This window comes from Parasteatoda tepidariorum, chromosome 7 (genome assembly GCF_982258835.1).
Source record: "Parasteatoda tepidariorum strain Cologne lab strain chromosome 7, Ptep-v5.0, whole genome shotgun sequence".
Classification (NCBI taxonomy): Eukaryota; Metazoa; Arthropoda; class Arachnida; order Araneae; family Theridiidae; genus Parasteatoda; species Parasteatoda tepidariorum.
Window position 1 is genome coordinate 108,707,748 of NC_141761.1, and position 26,268 is coordinate 108,734,015.

At 29.6% G+C, this 26,268-nt stretch overlaps 1 protein-coding gene across 2 annotated transcripts in view; it reads right to left on the reverse strand.

Moving 5' to 3' along the window:
• Positions 1 to 9,135: 9,135 nt before the first annotated feature.
• Not11 (CCR4-NOT transcription complex subunit 11) overlaps positions 9,136 to 26,268 on the reverse strand; it is a 36,684-nt gene continuing 19,551 nt past the window's right edge. For both annotated transcript variants that reach the window (XM_087168473.1, XM_087168474.1), the window contains exons 7-12: positions 24,560 to 24,692; positions 19,877 to 20,086; positions 18,522 to 18,601; positions 14,857 to 14,926; positions 11,944 to 12,099; positions 9,136 to 9,367 (exon numbers count right to left, since the gene is read on the reverse strand). In XM_087168473.1, coding sequence (XP_087024599.1) covers positions 9,218 to 9,367; positions 11,944 to 12,099; positions 14,857 to 14,926; positions 18,522 to 18,601; positions 19,877 to 20,086; positions 24,560 to 24,692 — 799 coding nt within the window. In that variant the 3' untranslated portion in view covers positions 9,136 to 9,217. The remainder of the gene's footprint in view (positions 9,368 to 11,943; positions 12,100 to 14,856; positions 14,927 to 18,521; positions 18,602 to 19,876; positions 20,087 to 24,559; positions 24,693 to 26,268) is intronic.

Genomic DNA, 26,268 nt, shown 5'->3' on the forward strand with positions numbered 1-26,268 from the left:
TGTAATTTGCTAGCACTTCATATAAAAAGGGACTTTCTATTTGGTTTACACTATTACCAAGATATTAATTATAATAATTCTTAATGAAAAATATTTCTCAATTCTTTGAATATTGGCCACTTGAAAGTGATCATTTCAAGGGATTCCATCTAAGACTTTTTCATAGACAATTATAAAATATGTAAATTTATACCAGTTCTTTAATTATATATCGTTTAATGATACTTCAACAACTACAATGATGCTTTTCTAATCAGATATAGGTACAAAAAGATAATATTTATTTCTGTTAAGCCAAGTCAACATAATTAATGGATTTTTTTTCCAAAAAGCTTCCTCAAAATGAAAATTTCTTATAAATTTAGATATTTTTTAAATATTTAGAGATTTAATAAAATAGTTTTATAAGGATCAAAATTAAACACTAAATATCATGAAATCTAATATCTTTTATTTTCACACATAAAGAACAATTTTACATAATTTAGTAACAGTTGCAATATGATGTATACAGTTGCACAAATATGGAAAAATAGAACTTACATAGAATATTTTAAAATGATAGAAGTAGATTTTGACAACTTGGATATTTTATAACATGAAATATGCTTAAACAAATGACTTAACAAGTGTAAAATAAAAGATTTCTTTCCATTGAAATGAATTTTTTTAAAATCCAGATTTTGGCGAAACATATTAACCCGTTAGGCGCCATCATTCCCATTTTGGGAACATTAGCTTTCAATTTTTTTAGAACTAACTGTACTTAATATTATTTAATCGATGATATTATTTGAGCTCAGAATATATGAAAAACCTTCTGCAATTTTTTTGGAAAGCTTGTTTCAGATTTTTTTTTATTGTATTTTAAAAAACGTGAAATTCTGCATTTTTACCCCAATCAAAACATGCATTTGTTTTATAAATATTATTAAAATAAAAATTACTTTCGTGCTTAAACTTGATAACAACAATCGGATATAATTCTCTTTTCTATAATCCGAATTTTGATGTCTACAGTATTTCTTAAAATAACCTATTTCATCACAATAGAAACATTCACGTTCAGATCTAAATTTCTTCACAATACTTGGCGAATTCCATTTCTCATTAAAATGTTCTTTCTGGCGATCGTTATTACACGGAATAGCTTGTGGATCATACTGAAAATTGGCAATGAGATTTTCTTTAAAGTAATAATAATTATCATCATAAATTTCTGACCTCTCAGCAGGAATAAGCTGTAAAGCACGCGAAAACCAAAGATCGAAATTCACACTAAATCTCTTCGCTTTCTGTTCAAAGAGTTCGAAGTACCGTCGAATTCCACACTTCTTGGCATCAATTTTAAACATCTCATTCACTAATTTTTTCTAAAGTAGGAAATCCTTAATAACAATAATATCACCAATTCTTTCAAAAACTTAATAAAACATTTTTGGAACGGATCCCACCGCTGCCACCAATTAATACATAGCTGTAGCGTATCAAGCTATATTAAAGAACTGTTCAGTTTTTTTATAAAAACATTTATTTCACACCAACAATAACAAATATAAAGTACCCGTAACGGGATAGTTAAATCTTATAAAGGAAACTAGAAAAAGTGCCCGTAGCGGGATATATGAAAACTCACCCGTAACGGGATAGATAAAATATCATAAAACAAACTAGATAAACCCGTAACGGGTAATATGAAAACTCAAATTCCACACAAAACTAATTCTAAAAACTCAACAACTTTCTGGTGTTCTAATTTTATCGTCTGCTTTTATTATTTGTATTTCGTCATAAAATATTTCATTGATGTGCGCATGCGCTTCTTCTCCGTTACATCGTACCGAAGAAAAAAAAGGGAAGCCCATTTGAGAGGCACAGGGAACCGGTAAAATCCTTTCGTACCGCGCATTGACTCGCGTTTGCTTTGGTGCCTTTCATTTCCTGTGGTGCCTCTCATTTTTAAAGGCACATTAGTTATGTGCCTCTAACGCGAGAAAATAAAGGGTACATTTAGCTTGTGCCTTTTATTTAAGAGGTACAGTTTTTAGAGTGTACCTACCTTTTGGTAAATTTTAATTACTTTAATGTTATCATGTTACGACTTGATTATGCACGACCTTAACGCATTGTCTCTTCTGGGCCTGCCTTTTCCCATTGGCACTAATCTTTATACTTACCTTTTAATGTTCAATTTTTGTATTTGATATCTCATTTATATGTATGCGTACATGTCTTGTTAAGCTCTAACTTTTCATAAGGCGGTCATCTTAGCAACAATATCATTGGAAGGACCTCGTGGCTTTGTACAGAACATTTACTCAAATATTGACCTTTCGGGAACAACTTTGATCTGTAGGGGAGAGTGGGGTCAATTGTAACAGGGTACGATTGTAACAGAGCAAAAATTTCGAGTGTCGGGTTCTAGATTTGGTTCCTAGGTGGCGCACAAGGTGTATTTAATAAATCTACATATACACCCCTGCTGGCAAAAATTTTTATGTACTTTTGAAAGAGTTACATTGCAAAAGATATTTTCACGCTATGTAAGTACTTTTTTTGGTATTAGAATACTATATTGTAACAAAGTAATTTTGTTTAAACAAATAAAAATTATTGACCGAATATGTAAGTGGACACCTTAATTAACATTTCAAAATAAAAAAGATTAGTTTTGTTAATTAACTAGCATTGTTTTTTAACAAATAAAGCTGAAATGGCGTCTTGGGGACAAATGTAACAATAAGTAAAGGGACGAATGTAACAGCTGAAAATAAATAATCTTATGTTTACAAACCATTACTTAACTCTTTAAGTACCACCAATAGTTTCCTATATCATTTATATTATGTTGCATGTGCATTATTTTATTTGACACCTTTCACAGCATAAATTAAAATGTTTAACCCCTTAAAGTTAAAAGTTTAACCCTTTAGGTCTCTGTTCATTATTATTTTTACTCCTAAAATATCACTACTATTTTGATCAATAAAAAAATATATCACAACTATGATAATGTGTATAATTAACTATGTTTTAGTTGAATTTATGAACTGTTACAATTGTAAGTGGGGACAATTGTAACAAGTGCACGACTGTCAAAAATTGTTAATAACTAATATAATAAGATTTAAAATAAGGTATTTATTGTTTTTTCTAGTAGAGGATAGTCTACTTTACCATTACCTCCTAGAAAGGAATCAAGCCTCACAACGGGTTACTATAGGCGATGATGACGTAGTAGAGTTAGGCCCAGAGGGAAACCAGTCAGGGTAGCTATTTTTACGAAAAACTCCGAATCTGATCAAAAGAGCCATTGGCGATATTCTCAAGTATTATAACCTGTGTCGGCATTCAGCCAATTGGCGAATATTTTTGATTTGAATTTGTAAACAACCGTCTGTGTTCTGGTGTCAACGTTCTTCGTAAAATTTATATTTATTCTACAAATGCTATAAATGTCAGCATTAATTTAATTCTTAGTGTTATGAATAATTGCATATGAGTGCTGTGTACCAAACTGCAGAGGATTTTACAAAGTTGATGGTACAAAAGTATTAAATTTTGGATTTCCCAATACATAAGAAATGGCTTGCCGCCATGCCAAGAGATTTTGAAGTTGCAAAGAATTCTAAAGTGAGTAATATTTGTTTTTATTTTTAAAAATTTAATTATGCTTCTTTATTATATTTTTACTAAGAGTAAATTATTTTAAATTGTGGATAAATTATTTATAATAATTAAGTTGTTCTTATCAATCATATCGCAAACTATTGTAATATATAGTTATTTTTATAGAGTTTTATTTTATAAAAATATTAATATTAGTATTTTATTAAATTTTTGCTCAAACTTTAAACATTTTTGTTTGACCATAATATATTGTAATTTATTTGATTATGAAATTTAAATCTATTAATTTTTCTACAAAAATCTATTAATTTTTCATACATGAATATAGTATGTACTATTTATTTTAAATGCACATATAAATATTGTATTCATTTTGTTATAGGTATGTGAGATGCATTTCAAGGAAAATGACATTAGAAAAGAGATATTAAATGACATTAGAATTATTTTTAAATGCTACTGAAAGTTAAACATATATCAGTAAAATTTATGTTTAAATTTTATTTATCATTTTTTGAATTTGCTATTTAATAAAATATTTATTATCTAAGGTTGCTTACTTTATTTTAGTTTATCAGTGTTATTTTAGTTTATTAGTGTTCATTTTAGTTTATCAGATGGGTAAAAATTATACTTTTTTAAATGTTACTGAAAGTTTCAGTAAAATTTGTGTTTACATTTTATTTATCATTTTTTTTGAATTTTTGCTATTTAATAAAATATTTGTTATCTAAGGTTGCTTACTTTATTTTAGTTTATCAGTGTGATGGTAAAAATTATACTTTTTTAAACGTTACTGAAAGTTTTAACATATTTCAGTAAAATTTGTGTTTACATTTTATTTATCGTTTTTTGAATTTGCTATTTAATAAAATATTTGTTATCTAAGGTTGCTTACTTTAATTTTAGTTTATCACTTCTAACAATCACACTTCCACAGGAAAAAAATACAAATTATAATCATGCTTTTGATATGTTTTTTTTTACTATCTAAACCTTGTTTGAAGACTGCATTTGATTTTCTAAATTTTTTTAAGCTCATTTTATGTCATTGTTTATAAACAATTTCTATTTTATTTCGTATGCTCTAGTTCTAATAACATGCAAAACATAATCATTAAAATCCAAAATAATCATCTACTAAAAATGTAAGTATCATATTATAAAAATTAGACCCCTTTCTTAGTTTTATGTCAAAACTATAATAATAATAAATGTGTAAAATCCCTTTAAAAATATATTTCTTTGTTTTTAATCCATACATTTTATAACAAAAAGTTAGATAAAATTTTCCAATTTATAAAATAAAACTGATATTTAATGCTTAAAAATATATTTTTTTTCATTCACACAACAGTTATTTTTGTTAGAATTGATTTATTGTTAATCATTTCTGAAAACAAATAAATATATTAAGCATTTTTACACAATTTAAGAACATTTAATCTAGACAAAGAAAATAATAATAATAATTTGTAGAAAGTAAAAAATTAGTAGAAGAGTAACGAAAAAGTGTCGAGAAACAGAAGGGAAAAAGAGAAGCTTCGTCAGAAGTGATCAGCAAATCTGGGCCTAACTGTATGAGTCATCGTTTTCCGTCCTTCGGCTTTCTTCCATCTAGGAGGTATTGACTTTACTCGTCTGTCAATTAATACTAATAATATATTTGATTTTTTGTTAGTTAAAAATAGTTAAGTAAAAAATGTTACAATTGACGCCCCTCTTAAATTATTTGCTCTGGTTTGTAAATTTTTATTTCTGGCTCACTATAAGGGAGGTCTTGTCGGCAAACAGCAATATAAGACGGACCTCTCGGAACTTTTATTCTTCCTTGTTGTTGTCATGTTTTGTTTATTTGTAATGTTTTGGTTCTTTTAATAAATGCCACGGATGTGGCCTAGTCGATCTGGTTAGTCGGCGGGGCACATGAGTTGGTGGAGGGATCGCGGTTCTCTCGACAGGGCTGTCGCGGCGGCGGGTCATTCCCTCCGAGTGCCCAACTATGGGCGGGCCGGAATAAATCTAATTCTTACGTCCAGGTAAATATCATTCTTCTAAAACGAATGTCATATTTCATGCGAATTAAGAAGTAATTTAATGTGTACTTCTTGCGTGCCATAGGCAAAGAATATACATAGGGGAAGAAAAGTAGCTTCCGTAAGCATAATGTAAACCAGTCCCCCCTGTGTGGTTCCTGTGTATAGAAGAAAAATCAATATTTAGAAGCACCCTCCTCTCCTCCCAACCACTACAGGGGTGGGGGAGAAAAAGAAAGTTTTCTCTTTTTATCTATTATTGGTTTGTTCTATATTTTTACATTATTGATAAACGGTACTGTACTGTTAATAAAGATATTCCCTTGAGAAACCATTTATATCATCCTTAGTGATTAAATCTGCTAACACATTTTGACATAGAAAGAATGAAACTGTGGGAGGCAGCGTACCCAACCATGCATTTAGAGTTGCCCAACACACAGTTCATAGGTTACGTACCTCCTGACAGTCACTTTGATTCTTATAAGCATGCTCTTAGCCGCGATGGCTCAGAGCATGCGTATAAGGATAAAGCGTTCGCCTTCCAATGAGGTAAACCGGGCTTAAATCCCCGAGATGGAGGATCGATACGAATTCCGCATCCGGCTTGCACCGATGACAGTGCTGACGTGAAATATCGTCTGTGGTAAATGGATAGTGGGTTAGAGTCCCCTTGCCGTCAAATTAACTGTGAGAGGTTCTCGCGGTCTTCTCCGTGTAATGTAAATGTGGGTTAGTTCCATCAAAAAACTCCTCCACGAAGGCAAAATTTCTTCCAATACTTGATCCAGGAGTTGCCTTGTTTTCTCGTGTTTTAGTCGTAAACCCAAAAATTGGGTCGGCTGTTCAACGACGGTTATATTATATCATTATGCGCATGCTCTGGATCTTAAATGTGAGTATGTTGCTCACCCTGTAAGTTGTTTTTCTGGTATAGCATTTCGAACTGAGCAGTTCTTCGCGTTAATTACGTATTCGAACAGCTGGAGTTCTTCTCTTTTCTATATTCTTTGCCACAGGTTCGCCATCTCTGTTTAGAGCAACTATCGTAGACGGGAGACTATTTTGAGGAAGAGGTTTTTAGAAATATCAAACAAGTAATTTTTTTTTCTCCCAATCTAACATGCATTTATTGTGATATCTTCATATTAAACATTTTTTACTCTATTTCATTTTATAATTATATCCCCACCCAGGAATCAAAATGTAACAACCTGTAGGTCAAATCGTGGTACTTTTTTCTGGAAAATCTAAATCTGCAATAAAATATAGGGATTCCTGAATATTTAGAAGTTTGGATACTCCTGAGGGAGTAGTTGGAGGTCGAGTTGAAGAACATTAATTGTTTAGATTGAAAATACATCACTCGTGAATTTTTAGACACAAATTTGGCTTCTAAATTATTATTCAAATTTTAATCTCTATAAAACTTGGTTAAATTATTTTTTTGTTAAAAGAATGAAAAAACTATTATCTAATTTCCTCTTGTAATTATATCTCCCCCCACGAATAAAATTGCAATAAGCTGTAGGTCAAATCGGGGTATTCTTTTCCGGTAAATCAAAATCTGCTATAAAATATAGGGATTCCTGAATATTTAGAAGCTAGGCTACCCCTGAGGGAATTGTTGGGGGTCGAGTTTCAGAGCATTAAATGCATAGATTGAAAATATATCACTCGTGAATATTTAGACATGATTTTTAAAAAAAAAATTTTATTCAAATTTTAATTTTTATAAAATTTATTCAATGATTTTTCACCAAATAGATTATTTAGTAGCAGTGCGAGAAGTTAGTTTATAATTAATACCAGTAGGCTTCCCCCCCCCCCTGGTCGTTGACGGTTTTTGGTTTTTTCAACGGATTCGGATTTCTGACCCCCAGAATATAGGGGTTAGCCGCAATTTGGTAAATATTGTTTGGTCAGAAGAGCGATCCAAAGTTTGGACCCCTTTATGTTAATTTTAATTTTTGCGTACTCCGCCATATCTCGACAACTTTTTAAGCAAATTGAAACTTTGTTGCGCACAGTAACAAAAAAACTATCATTCACTTTTTTTCACTCTCGACTCTTCAGGAAACAAAGCAACCTAAAAGAAAAAAAAACTTTTCTGCACCATCTAGTGGCCAGTTTGTTACAAAAATTATTCCCTACTCCACTTTGATGTAAACCAGTTGCCACCATTTTTGGTGTAAAGATACACTCGAAATAAAGTGTTCCCTGACACAATTTTTTGAGTTGTGCAAAATCAGATTCTCAAATATAAGATATTACAACAACTTTAAGACAGCTAAAATATTTAATTTTTATTTTATTTTTCCCATTGGCTTTATGTTATTAACCTAAGCAAAATACTTTCTTCAGTTCAGTTCATAAAAATAAAGATTATATGTAATCAGTAGAGTTAGGTAAGACGCTGTTTTTCAAAACCATGTCCTGATAGTCAAAATTTACTACAATTAATATTTAATTTTGTCCAGTTAATTTTGTCTCTTTCAGTAGACTGAACAAAATCTGTTGCAACAGTACCTTTACCTGTATATTTATTATGTATCAAAAACAACACCACCACCAACACCAAAATTAAGCTAACATCAATAACAGAATGGCGATCTTTTTTTTTTTACTGCTTCCCTTATGAATTGGCACCATTTCTTAATTAACTTTGCTTTTTAGTTTATAACTTATTTTTCATCATTATTTCAATTGCCGTTGATTTTAAATGACTTATTTTCATAAAAACACGTTTTAAAAGCATAACTATAAACAAAATAAGCATGCCATTTCAGATAACTTTAAAAATATTAATTCGGTGACCCAGCCCTGAAATGCAAGTCTTGTTGATCACCAAGTTTGTAAAAAATCATTAAACATTAAAGAACTTCCGAAAAGAATCGTCTACAGCTTATTTCGTAACAATAGCTAATACTAAACTAATGCAAAAGATTCATTTTTCAATAATCTCTTTCTTTTTTAATTTAAATATTAAAATCATTTTTAGGATATGAGGTTAAGACTGCTTTGTGTTAAAATTAAAAGAGGTTACAAGACATTCGACACAGCATTTTGACACCACGGACAGACACACAAAAATTGAAAAAGGGGTAAAGAAATATTATGTAGATAAAAAATACCTTTTAATTTTAATCTGTTGGTTTCTATATCGTCTTCATTTATCAAAAATTCAATCATTATGATTTATCTGACCAATAAGAATGTACCAATAACAATGAGAAATGATTTTAGATTATCTTTTAATTAAGTTATATATAGGCATATAATTAAAACATAATTGAAATAGTTTGCCAATTTTGTTTTTAAATACTACGTTTGTTTATAAAATAATAATATAAATAACATGCTTTTGTAGTGCAACAAAAAAGTTACCCCGAAACAGCTTACTCCAAAGTAGGACTAATACAAATTTTTAACAAGGGGGTAAAAATATATTGCTTTTGACAATAAAAAGATACCAAAACACTTTTTATTATTTTTAATTCATTGTTTTTCTTTAAAAAAAGATGCAACAGAACAAAGTAAATATAAATAAATTATTTTCCCATATTTGACTGGGAATTAGGAATGGATTGTCCGGATGTTTGTTCACCGTTATCAATTTGCTTCAGCAGTCTGAATAGTGCAGCTGCTTCACGTATTTGACTGAATTCTATGCAAAATGCTTGAACTTCAATGAATAAATCCTGAAATAGAAGAGCATGATTGTAAAATACACAATGAAATGTGAATTACTTTTACAACTTTGACGCACAATGAAAAACTAAAATAAAAGAGAGATAAGTGTTACAGAGTATAAATTTAAAAAAAAGACACCTAATAACTTTTGATCTAATGATCCAGATTATCACATACTAAAATGCAATTTTAGTAGTTCAAAGGATTGACCTTAAATATGCTAGTTATAAAATCAGAGAAATTATCAAATGTATTTTTTTAAGTAAATGAAATATACCAACTCTTTTTGGATGTTTGATTCTCAAACTAAGAGAGGTAATCACAATCTAGAAAATATGACCCCCAAAGGTTTAGGCGGAAGAACGGTTAGAAAGTTATGTAACTTAATGTCAATTTTACTTTTTGAGAATTTTGCCATATTTTCTATAACTTTTTAAATCCTAGATAATTAAACTTAATTCAGTATTAATTTGTGACTAATAATTGGCTATGAATTCTTTTCATCGTGAATTCAATTATAACATTCATTTGACTATGAATTAAAAACAAGTATATTTTTATATTTCTTCTATTTCTTAGTAACAAATTAGCATAACCTGAAAGTATATTAATATTTCTATTAAAAAATAGAAAGATAGATAGGATTATCATTTTCACTTTTGGAAAATGTTAAGTATGCTCTCCACAAATAGACATTTGCAGTCATACATAGTTTTCATTCTATGCGTTTCTTACATAGACTACTAATTCTTTTGTTTGTTTGTTCCACTTTTAGCTGTGTTTTCTATGGGCTTTTTAATATTCAAAATGTCTTCAATGATTTTGATGCAACTAAACATTTGACTGTTAGACGATGATTCTGTACAGCAAATCTCAATAAGTATCAAACATACAGCCATGTTTATCAACTCATTTTTCTAGTACTGTGAGCTCAAAAGGGACATCTCGAAATTGCAAAACTAGTAGGGGTAAATGAATGTTTAGTTATATAAGGTTAAGCGAATTTTAAAAAAAACTTTTTACATAGAATTATTAAACTTGTTTAAAAAAAGATAATTCCAACGAAAAAAATATCTTTAATAAATACTAATTATATATGTATATACTAATTATATATACTAATTAATATACAGTGAAACCTCATGTTATGGACACTCCAACAAAACGGACACTTCTCAATACTGACACATTTTTTATTCCCAGTGAATCTTCTATGAATAAGCCATTGTGTGCAAACGGACACTCCCGTAACTGGACATTCATTTTTGCCCTGAAACCTTATTTTCTCTTCAAACCTGACACCATTTTTTCTAAATTGGAAGAAAAGAAAACTATTTCTACTTTAAATTCCAAGGGGAAAAAATATGTAACTTGTCACCATTTTTAAAGCATGTAAATTTTGCCTTATCTATAACTAAAAATACTGTTAAGCTATTTCACTACCAAAGAATCATTCTTTCTCCTGTCACCTTATCTTATCATTGCAAAGAAAGGAGAGAAAATGATACTAATTATTCCCACAGTGGCATCTTTTCATCTGGGGGACACAGATTATGAGACCCCACAAGCTGAAATGACTTCTTAAATACTCTTAATGCTTCTTCCCCACTGAAAATTTCTTTCGTTTTCTTATCAATTTGAAGACTGTATAACACAGCTGGGGTAAAAAAAGAGAACAGAAATAGTCTTTGAGGTGCTCATGTAAATGAAACATTTATTCAGACACTTGATGAATGATTAATTGCTAATATATCAACTCCATTAGTCCTAGTGCCTTACAGGTATGCATTGCTATCTCATTTTTTTCTCCTGTAAATTGCAGGAGGTTTACTCTCAAGTAAGTATTAACCAGGTTTCCTTATCAAGTAATGGATAGGTGTTAGAGGGTGTAAACCTAATAATTGAAACCAACTGATGTCAAAAAACTTCTATTCGGTATCATATGACTAACTTGAATATCTGTGTTAATAGGAAATTATATTCATTGATCTGTAGGTTATCTAGAATTGTGTATTCTTATCAAACTTTCTCATATATTCTTTTTGTATAGAAAAAAATATTTTTTAAAGCTTAAATAAATATCCTTGTAGTAATTACTTTTCTGTTAATTCAAAACTGCAAAATCTATAGCATAATTACTATTTTAACTTGATTAAAAACTTACTCGCTTCAAAAATAAAAAGAAAATTGAAAATAACAGTACATTTTTGTTTCAAGCACTTAAAAATAGACACCCATTTTCAAGAATAGCCAGACATGAATGAGAAGAAACAAAAATGATGTGAAATATTAAGTTGCTTAAGTAAAGTTGTGAACAAAAAATGGAAAAATAAAGGTGAGAAACAAAACCAGAAAAACCACAGTAGTCAAGAGAGAAAAAAGATAAAAAACAAAACCAGAAAAACCACAATGGTTGAGGGGAAGGATAAATCAAAGTAAAATGCAATTCCAAGAGCCGTGGAGAGGTCGTTTTGTTCTACTGGAATAATCTATGTTCTGTTTTCTTCACTTAATTTACGTTAACTTACAGATCATTCAAATATAGTAATAAATTGCATAAAAAAAAGAATTTAAATAAACTTACTTGAACATTGATGATTTTATTTCTGATTAATGACTGTAAAAATACACACACTAGTCGCACCAGCCTGTTTTGTAAGTATTTGTCTTTAATTGTTTCACATGTGCTAATGCAGTTGGATATATACAAATGGATGAATTCTGTTGGAAGATCTACTGACTGCAGGGGAAAAAATAATGTCATTTTAGTCATATTAGAATTCATAACAGTATGCAAAAGTAAGAATATTGCATTAAACAACTAGACATAATTTTTAACAATAGTGATGCACAGAATTTTAAAATTGTGAGTTTTTTATTATAATTAATGTATTACATGCTTTGATTATCATGTAAAACCCTAATTGTAGCACAAAATGAAACGCCTTGAAAATTTCATGTGAAAAAATCAATAAAAATTTATATAACATGCATGTTTTATATTTCATATATTTTTTAAACCAACATTTATAATTAAATTACTTACTAATGCAGAATATCACACCTTTAATGTAATTAATTCAAGAAAAAACTGACTTCTCACAAGAATCGCTATATTGGATTTAAAAATCGCGTAAATATAAATAAAATTTTTGGATTTTAAAAACACAAAAATACAAATTGCAATGTTGAATTTCTAAATCGTGTAATACTAATAGAATCGCAAAATGAATTATTTAAATTACGTATAGATACGAAAGTCTGTGTTTGATATAACAAACACAGAAATACGAATTGCAATACTGGATTTTAAAAATATGTGAATATGAATCGCAATATTACGATTTAAAATTGCTTGAATAGGAATTGCAATGTGCGATTCTTAAATAGCATGAACATGAATCGCAATGTGTAGTTTTTAAATCAGGTGAACACATAAATCAATATTTGTTATTGAAATTGCTCGAATAAGAATTACGATATTAGCAGATTCCGTCACAGCTCCAAGAACTCAAAATGGCGAAAATTCACCAAATCAAATGAATCAAATTGGCAGAAGAATCATGTAAGATGTAGTCGTTCATGCAATTGTTAAAAGAATGTAATGTAGGGTGACCCGGGGTAATTCACGATCACTCTGTTTCTGGGGTAAATAATGATCACCTAAGTTTTATTTTTAAAAAATAATTTTTTTCTAAATTTGAGACATGGACAAGAATGCTTGTACACTTTACTAAGGTATAACTACATTTACTTAATAATAGTTTTTTGTTTAATCTAACAAAATAAGTATCTTTTAAACTGCTTTCTGTATTTTCCATTTCAAAGATGGGTTTCAAAAAGTGCACATTTCTGCAAAGATCTCCATCCTTCTCTTAATAATAAATATTTTGAGTTACTTTCTTTTTCTTTGATATGAAAATAGTGTAAGCTCTTGTTTAATTGTTTCACATTGTAAACATTATAATTGACTATAGGAAACTATATCAAATGTTGCCCCCTACAGATGGGGTAATTATTGATCACTGGGGTAATTCCTGATCATTGTCCTTTCTTTTCATAAATAGTATTAAAATAAGCTAATAAATAGCTAATTGTCTTTTCTTAAGTAACAGTTCATATTTATCAAGTGGAACGACTATAAAATATATTTTTAACTCAATTTAATTACAAAATTTGTTTTTAACCGTATGCTAGACAAATGTGTTCCGATTTGTCGTACCTTGCTTCCATCTTACAGGGCTGATTGTGCTCCGGAAAAAATCTGGATTTCCGGAATTTTCACTAACAGTGATCCGGAAGTTTCCAGAAATCGAAGGCCCTGACGTTTAAAAAAACCATTGATCACAGAAGTTTCCGGAAATCAAATTTTCAAAGGTGGAACTTAGTTAACAAAGTTTATTTTATTTGTTTGTAAGGGAGAGCCAGAGAGATACTTTAAAACTTATATTCATGATTAATATTAATTTTTTATCAGTAAATAGTTGTTATAATCATAAACTGAAGAAAGAAAGAAATATTTGTAAATTTTAATTACTTCTCCAGGTCATCCTAGGTATGTTAAAATGGTATAGGTATGTGTAAAATTTTAAATATAGTTTAAGTAAACTAAGAAATATTGAGAAAAAGGAAGAAAAACCTTGTTTAACAGCCCCTTTATGATTAAAACTGGTGATCAGTAATTACCCCAGAAGTGATCAGGAATTACCCCAGAAAGGATCAAGAGAAGGGGTAATTCCTGATCACTAAAAATTTAAAATATTTTAAATTCTAATTAGATTTTCAAACAAAACAAGGTGGCCTAGGACTCATCTCATATAGCCTCAAACGTCCAGTAAATATTATAATTCTATCATGAATAGTTTTCTTACAAAATAGATGTTTGCATTTTTTGATCAGGAATTACCCCAGGTCACCCTAAACGTTTTGCGATTTAGAAAAAGCTTCAAAATTTTGTCGGATTACAAGTTTTTGATTTGCAGAAGTCCGCGAACCGATGGTCTTGAAATACACAGAATTCCAATAATAACAAGCCCTGCATGTAGTTTCCGGAGGAAATCCGGAAGAGTATCCGTAAGAAAGATACGAAAAACCCAGAATTCTAGGGTACCCCCGGAATACAATCCCTCCTGACGGATACTCCAGTAAATATATCACTTGCTCTCCTGGTGGTTCAACCCTGGAGTCCGATTAAATGTATACGTAGCAAGGTCAAATCTGTTAAGCCTGAAAACCCCCTCATTGGTTATTTTGGAGATACAGGTACTAACTCACACACATTGTCACAGCATTGTCCAGGTCATTTCACCTGGGTCAAAATTACGCGGCATTCCTATAATGGCTGTTAAAAGATGAAGCCTTTAAAATTGGGGATAGGTGCTTGGCTATGGGTGGGTGTGTTTTTATAATCCCAGCAGCAATTGGGCAAGAATCACAACAATAACAGTACAAAGAGCATAGTATGAGTAGAAAAGGAAATAAAGAAATTAATTCTTACTGTGGTTAACCTATTCACTACCTCCATGGAATGTAAAGATAACTCCATATTGACAAGAACTGTGAAATAGCTGGAAATACATAAAAATTTTAGCAATTATGTTAGAATTTTTTTTTATCTGATTATATATATAGCACAATAAATAAATACAAAAAAAGAACGACGAAAATCATTAAGTTTTATTTACTGCGCATAAGCTGCAAAAATATAGAACTCATAAAATAAGTTCAAAATGTAGAGAAAACATGAAAAAAAAATTACAGAATAATGAAAAAAAGAGAAGAAAAAAATTATTTAAAAAAAAAACTAATAAAAATTCAGAAAAAAAAAGATCTCTCATCAATCTCTTCATCAGCTATACGATTATATACATAAAAAGGAGTGCTTTCTAATATTGTATCACTATAGCCAAAACAAAATAATTGATATATTTTACTTTGGCTATATCAATACAATATTAGAAAGCACTCCTTTTTGTGGATATAATCGTTTGAGCTGATGAAGAGATATCTTTCTTTCTCTCCAGGTTTTCTCTCTCTATATATATATATATATATATATATACAGTGGAGCATCGTATATACGGCGCCGCAGGGACCACCGAAAAACGTCGTATAAACGATAACGTCGTATAATCGATTTTTACTTCTAAAACTGAAACTAACTCTGTTGTCAGTTAATTTTAATGTTTAACGTTTTGATTTACATAAATTTCTAAATTACACATAGCAAAACAAACAAATAACCGAAGAAGAAAAATTGCAGTGAGCAATTTGAATGTACGTTATCTTTAATTATATTTTCTTGCTATTAGTCTCTAAATGCTTTGAATAGCGAGTTGAACTTACTGCTTTCTATGATGCAATTTTAGATTTCTTATCACGGCCAAATCTAATGGCTGAAGCGCACTTGTGCAATATGCAGGAAAAAAGGGAGCTTTTACATTTTCCAAAATAATTAGTATCGATGGGTGCGCTGGACATTGGTCGATGAATAGCAACATTTTTCGTTTTTCCCTCTTTATAACATTGTCAAGTTTTTTCAGTCATCTAGTAAAAATTACGGTTCTTGTTGGAACCCTTTTCTGTATCATTCATGTTGGTAAATTCCGCCCTTTTTTAAAATACACAAGGAAAAATAAAAAATTAAATAAACGTGAACAAAATCTGAAAACCGACGTATAACCGATTCTGTGCGTCGTATAAACGATATATTTTTACATTAAAATGAATAGGAATGATTTGGGACCACACTAAAACGTCGTATAAATGTAAACGTCGTATAAGTGATCGTCGTATAAACGATGCTCCACTGTATATTCAACAATAATATTAAATATCTGTAATGATGCATGGTAAGAGATTACAATACAATGTGCTTTGTGAAGAAATATTATGAAATGATTAATAAAACATGTATAATTCTGAATGAAACACAGTTTTTTTTCGAACTGAAAATACAACAGTTCTTTTTTTCTTACGATTTTTTGCAGCAGATACTTTTACTCATTTGATTCGCATTCATTTCGTAACAATCAAAAATATATATCTATTTTTAAATTTTTGGAACTATTTGGAGCACCATTTATAGGTATTAGGGACAGTAATTTGACATATAAATTTTTTGTTATTTTACATAAGACATTTTAAAACTGTGATAGTAAATAATTTGGAGTACATTATTTTTAACATTCGACAATTTTATTAGAAGTAAAATTTGTTCAAAATGAACAAAAAAATTTCATCAAGCTTCTTAATATTCCAGTTCAGGGTTCTCATTCTTTTGTCAAAGCAAAAATTTATGAGTTCTAAGAACTTTTATTGAAAAAATTATGGAGTTTTCTCTAAAAAATTAAGGACATTGAAAAAATAGTATAATAATTATTTATTATCAAAAATATATATCCCACAGTGACAGTGCCAATTATTTACCTTTAAAAAAAACATTGCAAGCATTGATATAATTGTATCTATTACAGGACTATTTATTTTAATACAATTATGAATTTTAAAAAAAGTAACTGCTTTTAAAAAACTTAGTTAATTGTAACACATTTAAATATCATACACATTTGATTCTTCATTTTTTTTAGAAATAGCTGTTTCTTTGATTGAGTTCAAAAATATTTTGTGTTACTTCTTTTATATAAGCACTACTAGTAGAATTTAATTTTTTGAACTCTGTCGATAGTGAAAATCAATGTGACCACCTCAGAACTTACTAAAAAAAATAATAAATAAATAATCTCTCCAACATACAGCCCCACACTCTAATCTTTTCTTTCAAATCTCTCACACAGGCAAAAAGAAGAATATTTTAATAAAACTACCACAACAAGGGCATGCCTTCTGTATCCTCCCCCTCGCATATATTCTTTCTAGTCTCTCAATACGCTCTATCCTCATTCCAGGGTCTCATTCTAGGTCAGGGGTTTCCAACTTACATGAGGCCGGGGGCCGCAATTAAAAACACCAGGGCCACAACTTTATCAAAATTTTATATAGGACTCTTTTATGTTTGAAGAAACATTAAATATTATTTTCAGATTTTTATCAAGTTGTACAAAACAAAAGTATTGAATTACAAATAAAAATAAGAAGTAGATTTTTAAAAATATTTAATTGCATGTTAAAAAATTCTGGCTACAATAACTTTAATGTGCACCTATGTATTAAACAATTAATGTGAAACAGATATAAAATTGTTAAGATATAAAATTTAAAAGTATTTAAAACTCATATAGATTTTCTATGAAAATTGTCCGCAAAGAAATGACAACTAATATATTTTGGTTCGCGGGTCGCCAGTTGGTAACCACTGTTCTAGGTGAAAGAAAAAATTTTCAATTTAACAAGAAATTAAGGACTTTTAAAAACCTTGTACCAAAAATAAGTATTTTTAAGGGCCTTTAGTTTTCAAAATAAAAATTAAGCAGTTTTTAAGGACTGTGGGAAACTTGCATAGTACTTTTGCCAAATTTACATTGGTAAACACTGGTTTGAAACAATTGTGTGCAAAAATGTCGATTTTGAAGATGGTTTATTTTGATGTTAACAAAGAAAAGTACATATGATTGCAAAAAAAAAATAAAAGGAAATGCATTTAGAAAAAAAATTTAACTGAGCAATTAAAGAGACTAGGGTAGGAGTTTTAGGGTGAACAAATAGGATCTACTATCCGAAGGTAAATTTCCAAAATCCATAATTCTGAAAATAATTAAAGCACGTAAAACATAATAAACAACGAACAGTATTTTATAGATATTTAATTTTAAGCATTAATTTAGTGACAATTAAAATTCCACAATTCATAGCATCTTTCCAGTGTATTAATAAATTATAAAAATATATAATAATTATATAGACATATTACATACACTCAAATCATATCTACCCATATTTTTTTAATGTTTTCGTTGTTCTCTAATTATTAATTTTTGACCCCTATTGTATAAGAGCTTTTTCTTGTTTTATTTTTGACAAATATTCTAAAAAAATGCATAAAGGGTAGTGACTATGAAACATTGTAAATAGTTTTAATTAAATCACAAAAAAAGAAAATGTGTCAGAAGTGACAAATTTCAGGTACCTTTCTATAAATGGTTGTTTTTAGTTTAGACATCAATGTTAGTTAAATAAAAAAGGGATATAAATATAAAATCATACTCAGTTATTTGATTGGACGACATCAAACGTATTAGCGTTTCAAATGCTATTGTAGGATTCATCTCAACTAACTCAGGAAACTATGAAAAAATTTAAAAAATTGTTAAATATAAGCATCAGCACAATAAATTTTTTAATTTAATAAATCTTGACAAGTTATTTTGAAAGAAAATTCAAGTTTTTCATTAAAAATTAAAACATGTCGCATCTTTTGCATAATGCTTTATTTTAAATAACCTCGAACTATCAGCTGCATCTCTGTACTTTTTTTACTAACATTTCATAGCACAAATGAGGCAAAATTAAACCAGGGTGCATAGCCAAATCTATCAACCAAAAATAAGTACTTTTTAAGCACTATATACATTAACAAAACGCAAAAAATAATTTTCAAAAACTTTACAGGATCATGATTAAATAACTAGTTCCTGACAAAGAACTCTTTTCTCGATTATATTAGCCCTTAAAAAGTGATCGAAAGATTTTTCAGTTCGATCTCAGATGGTGGAAATTGAAACCTGAAATTAAGAATATCTTGCAAAATGCAGCACATGAGAGTGCAATAATCTCACCGAACCCAGCTCAGTATATGCACATGCGGACTCGCAAGCATTTCACCAAACATGTTAAATGATTGGCGCTTTCATACGCCAAAATAGATAGTGGTTGAATGAATGATGAAAACAATGAATAGAACAACGTGAAAAGCACACTTTCGCTTATTATGTGACGAAAATTGACATGGTAAAGCGCTTTCATACACTATTGACGCTTTTATACACTATGGAGCAACAGCACGCTGAAATAGATTCTGGTTGAATAGAACAATGCATAATATGTGGTGAAAATTATAAAAAAAAAAGAAGAAAATAATTTCATTTTCAAAAGGGGAAAATTGAGCTAAAAAGACATAAAAAGATTGAGAGATTTTTTGGTTCGATTTCAGAGGGTGGAAAATGAAGCTTGAAATCGAGAATATCTTGCACAATGCAGCAGAGTTGCACATGAGAGTGCAAGAAACTCACTGAACCCAGCTCAGTAGGCACGATTGCAGACTCGCGCGTATTTCATCAAACATGTAACATGATTGGCGTTTTCATACGTTATGGACCGATGATAGGCCGAAATGCATTGTGTTTGAATGAATTGTGAAAACCACACTTTTGCAAAATACACAGCGAAAATTGACACGATAAAGAAAAATCTCATTTTCAGAAAGGAAAAAATTAAGCAATTTTTAAAAACACCTAATGAAAAAAGCACTTTTAAGGGCATTTAAAAAACGAAAGTCGAAACTAAGCACCTTTAAGCACTTTTTAAAAACGCTATGCATCATGTTATTACCAGATGCTTACCTTTGCTGGAGTTAGCCCTACATGATAAACAAGTTTAGGATCCACCTCTAGCTCCGATACCAGTTGCTGTGTCTGAGGGGGGGAGAGAGCCGTTTTGAATGCTTTTGCCATCAGTCGCTTTGCTTCTACACCAGCCGTGTTACTGACACACATTGACATGTCCCACGCAACTTTATGTTCAGATGGATTAGTCAGATTCATCCACACCAGCTAAGCAGAAGAGAAAAATGTTATTTTATAACCGTAAAATTTTATTTTATAACCGAGGTTGAACTGCTGACCCAATTTTTGAGTTTACAACTACTAATGATCAACTAAGTATCCTTGTAATTTTGAACCCAATCCAGAGGACAAGGGAACTCCTAGATCAAGTATTGGGAAAAATTAGCCTTCGTGGAGGACTTTTTGATGTAACTAACCTGCATTTGGACTATATGGAGAGGAAGACCACAGGAACCTCCCACGGTTAGCCTGAGGGTAAGAGGACTCTAACCCATGATTCGTCTACCACTGAGGATATTTCATGTCAGCACTGTGGTTGGTGCGAGCCAGATGTGGAATTTGTTTTGACCAGCCATTGCTGGGATTCAAACTCAGTTCACCTCATTGGAAGGTGAATGCTCCATCCCCTGAGTCATAACTGCTCTAGAGGAGCTAACTTGTAATACTGCTTCAAAAACTAGTAGCACAAATTTTTATAATGTCTCACATCAAACTAGTGATGCAGTAAACTAGCGATCCATCTTCTAGCGAAAAATAACAGAAAAAAAACTACATAATTCATATAAGAATAATTTATAACAGCTTTTCAATTAAATTTCCCTCCTTAAAAAAAGAAAATCATGCTTAGAAATTATAATAACAAAATTCCAAAATACAAAGGTACGAATTCTACAGTAAGCAGGGGTCTGTCCAGACATTTTGTGAAAGGTCCGTTTTTCGTGAAATTGTGAAAAAATTACACACATTCCTTCAACCAGGGTCCGCTTTTATGAATTTGTGCAAATAGGGTCCGTTATTGCAAAAAAAAAAAAATTTTTCAAGGAGTTTTTAAATTGTAAAGACATACAAGATTAATGCTCAACACTGTAAAATTATAATTAAAAAAATTAAATTTTAAAAAATAAACAACAATTGCTGCTTCTAAATTAGAGATGCAACATACAAATATTTGGAATTTAGCCTGTACTGCTGAACGCAGAATATTAATTTCGGACGAATAATGGAAGAATCGTCTGCCGAAGACAAAACTTAATTCGTTTACATCCATTTTTCTTGTTTTCTGCCCTGGGAAGGGTTTATTCGATTAACAAAATAATAATGAAGATAAACAAATTTGTGAAGGGTCTGTTTTTAAGTTAAAATGTTTTGTGAAGGGTCCGTTTTTAAATTAAAATATTTTGTGAAGGGTCCGTTTTTATGAAAAGATATTTTGTGAAGGGTCCGTTAACGGACCCAAATTTCTTCTAAACAGACCCCTGGTAAGAAAAAAATATTAAAATCTTAGCATCATTTAATTTTGTTTAATAAAGAGAGGACATATTTGCAAAATAAAATTCAGATGTCAAGGAGCTGTCCAGAGCTTCTAGGCAATACTGAATTTTTTTTTTTAAATGTTACAAGTTTTTACGTATTCTGCATGGTCTGAGATCAATATTTATTAAACCAGGGTTTAAAAAAGTAAGTAAATACCAAGCAAAACTATTTGTTTTTTTCAACCCTGGATTTATAATTACTTGTCTCACCAACCCTTCAAAACCCTTGAAACATTTAAAAGTAAAAAAGATGAACTTCCTATATCAGTGAGTTTCATGAATGTTTATGAATAGTGTATATCCCATGCATGTTTTATGAATCTGAAGCTAAATTAAAAAATGATACACATTGTGGAAATATTCATAATTTGTAATACTTTCATCAGCTACAAAAGAGCTGAAAATTAAAATCCAAAAAGTTCAAAATATATTTTAAAAAATTGAAAGAATTACTTAAATTTTAGCAAGAAGAAATATAGGAAGATATAGGAAGCATATATCCATAAATTATCAACATTTTAATAAAAAAAATATCAAAGCATAATTTTCATCAATTTTTTTCTTTCTTTTACATTGCATGAATATGAATCTCAGTGTGTGTTTTTTAAATTGCGTGAATGCAAACTTGAAATGAGATTTATAAAATATGCGACTGTAAATTATAATTTGTAATTTAAATTCTTGTGAATGCAGATTACAGTGTGTAATTTTAAATCATGTTTTCATAAGTAGGAAAAAGTGTAAAAAATTAATTTTTTTTTCGGGAATCTGTAAAAGCAGTACTTTCCTTGAAAAAGCAGAAATTTTCTTTTTATAACATTGAAAAAAGCAGAAGAAATTTATCCCTGTTTCTTGTAATTCCAGAAAAAAATTGACACTTTTTTTCAGAAATTAGATGGAGCTATGGTGGCTCCTGGGATAGCCTTTCAAAGAGGTGAACCAGGTTCAAATCCCAGCAATGGCTGGTCAATTTGAGTTCCACATCCAGCTTGAACTAACCACAGGGCTGACGTAAAACATTCTCAGTGGTAAACCGATCATGGCTTAGAGTACCCTTGCGACCAGGCCAACCGTAGGAGGTTTTCATGGTTTTCCTCGCCATGTAAATGTAGGTTAGTTCCATCAAAAAGTCCTAGAAGGCAAATTTTCTCCCAATACTTGATCCAGGAGTTTCGTTGTTTTCTGGATTGGGTTCAAAATTACAAGACTACGGAGTTGAACATTAATAGTTGTAAAACCAAAAAGTTGGATCAGCTGTTCAAGGATGGTTATAAAATTTGATAAAAACAAATTTATTGCTGCCCTACTAGGCTACATTACTTTTTCTTCTTTTCCAAAAAGGTTGTAGGAAAAAGAAACTAACTATTAGAAAATTCTCTTTTTTTAAGAGGCAATTGAACTATCAGAAGGAGATATTTTTAATTACCTATTATTAACAATACATAAAATAAGGACTAAATTGTCTCAAAATTTAAGGATGCTGATTCTCTAATAAAGCAATTTCCAGGATTTACAGATACGCAATTGGTAATAGTTTCAATAGGTTCTGCACTTAAGCAAAAAAAGAAACTTTTTTTTTAAAAAATGAGAATTCTCTCTTGAAAAATACGAGCTAAAATACAAAATTCTCTCCTTAAAATCAATAGAGGGTAATTGTCTCTAACAATAGAAGTAAAATAATACCATACATGACACGCTATGAAGACTTAGGCATTCATTTTGTTATATATACTTTGTTTCATGGTGTATAACAGAATTTCAGAATTTGAAATTTCTTCAATTCTCTTTCAGATAAATAATATTTATTCTTGCTGCTAACTTCAAAAAAAGTTGGAAAATACACAAATTTCAAGACATTTACTGAAATTTTTAATTAAGGACACTTTACTTTTTTAAAGGAATTTAAAGACAACTTTGAGCACTGTAATTATTTATTAGAGCGATACGAACATAAATTTGTCCTAAAAATGAAATAAAAGTACAGCATATAAGAATTCATTCAAATATTACATAAGCTTCTAATGCGAAGGATGGGGTGTGTGATTTGCTTATTTTTGCTGACAAGGGTATGCTTACATAAGTATGAGAAATGCTTACATGAGACATTATAATCCCATTATTTTTCAAAATTTTCTTAAAAGCAAAATACAAAAAAACTTACAAGTAGAAAAATTTCAAATGAGGAATTAATGTTGAGTTTAGGAAAAGAAAAAATTAGGAAAAAAATTTATTCAAAAAGTTCCAGAGGTCAACGATTTGTAAACAAAATTTTTTTAAAGATTGTTCGACCGAGTATTTTATAAAGTGAATTAAACTGTAAATTTTGTTTAAAACGTCGTATGGGTATTCCTGGTAATGAGCTGGTTGACGAAGCAGCACGGGCTGCCTCTAGTGCAATTTTCTGGGGCCCAGAATCAGTTTATCTTTATATAGTAAGAAACGACTTTTAAAGATTAGAAGAATTTAAAAATAAACAAAAAACATAGGATAATTTTAACAAAACTTTAGCTTAAACACTAATACATAATATGAAATGATTATACTCCCATAAAGAAATATAATAAAATTATAGTTAATTCTGAATAAATTTTGGTTACCATTTATTTTTTATTAAAAAATATCACTAGTAAGTAGAAACAGATTTGAATTCAAAAATTAAATTGTAGCAACAATTTTATCTATGAAATGTTGAGTTCATTTATTTTATAAAATATATGGGAGATTTTAGATTTAAATTTACTTATTCATTTTCATGACTTGATTTGTTTGAATTTATATATTCCAGTGATGAAATTATTATGATTATTTTAAATTTCTTCTAACGGGTTCTGATCCTTGCATTAATATTTATCATTTTCATTTACATTTTTGTTACAGTAGTAGAAACTTTTACAGATTTCGACCATGAGAAAAAAAGAATATATATATATATATATATATATATATATATATATATATATATATATATATATATAAGTTCAAAATGAAGAATAAAACAAAGAAAAATTATAGACATATGAAAAAAAGGGGGTGGGAAATAATAAGTAAAAAAAATAAAAATTTTCTTGTATTTATTAATTTATTATATATATATATATATATATATATATATTACTCATAACACGTAATAATTAATAATGAATAGTACTTCATCATCAAATGCATGAAGAGGAGGAGCTAATCGTATGCATTCTGGTTTGTAACAAGATTGAACGGGAGCATCACTGCCACACAGGAGTCCCTCTCGAGCACTCTTCAAGGCGGCTGAATCAATGTTCTCTCTAAGTAATCACAATAAGGAAAAAAAAACCATTTAGATTTTACATAAAATCTAACTTTAAATTGGTATTTTCAGATATTACTAGAGGACACAAAGATAAAATAATTTAGGTCTCACTCTCTGGGTTTTCAGAATAATAATAAAAAAAATATATATTAACACAACAGAAATTTCTTCTTAACACGGAAATAGTTTTTAACAGATGTTGGCACGACAAATGACTGTGTTAGCAAGATTGTGAAGTAAGTAAAAATAGTTTGTAGTCGGTTTTTTAATATCAAATTGTGTAATAGCTTTTCTCCGAACCTAAAAATATGCAAAATTTCCAAGATTCCACTTTTCTTCAGCAATGCTACATTAAAATATTTTTGGGGTTGAGATCAGTTCATAAAATGGAACTCTTTTAGCTTATTACCAAAACTAAACCCCTTAAGATCGCTTTTTTTACGAGATTTTAAAAACTATTTTAAGAAATATACTGGATAGATTTGGTCATATACTTCTGTTCTCATTAATTACCAAATTTATAAATTCTATGTTTATAACTACTACTAAACTTGATGAGAAATTATCAAATAAAAATCCACAAGAGGAAATAGCTCCTCAATGTTGGCTTTCTTTCTTAACTCCAGGATAATCTTTTTTCTTTTTTTTTTCCTTTTTACCCACATTTATATAAACTAAGTCCTCCATTATTTTTTTCTATTTTTTGAAGTTATCAGCTTATCAGCAGACGACCACATAAATAATATGTGGGTTAATAGGTGGGCCATTGACACTTAAAAATTAATGATGTTAGTGGGTAATTAATGAAGATTAATTAAGTACAAATCAATGATTGAAAATTAATGAATTACAAAAATTACTGAAGGACAAATCCTATGTTTTTATAAAGTGTTAAATCATTTTTACAAATATGAATAAATGTACGATGGGAAAAAAAAGACAAAATCGTGAATAGTAAAATTTTTGTGAATTATTAAATTGCAAATAATTGAAATTGAAAATAATTTAATACTTTTTATTAGACTTTTATAAATATACTTTCAGTATACAGTGGGTGATCGGTTAACGAACTGATCGGTCAACGAACTAATCGGTTAACGAACACTTTCACGAAGGATTTTTGTGTTCGGAGAACGAACACATATTCGGATAGCGAACACTTTCAAGAAAAAAATTTTGAGTTCGGACAACGAACACATATTCGGATAATGAACAAAACGAATTCTAACGAACACTTCTCGGCCTGAAAAAAAATTATTATTAAACATTTGTTATAATTTTGCATACATAAGATCACTGAAAGGAGAAATGTTTAAAGCATGTTTAGTATTGATAATTACTAAATGAAACTTGAATTAACAATGAATTTAAAGGTCATTCAATAATTATTATTATGACTAAAATCAGTACACACTTGAATACTTCAATTTTAGTATGAATATCAATATTTTCTGACAGCTAATAAGTTATGGGCGAGTGGATTTGCTGACATGGCGAATAAATTAAGCGAATTCTTAATTTTTTCGATCAGTGCTGACTATAAAATATAAAGGTGCCTATGACGCGCTACA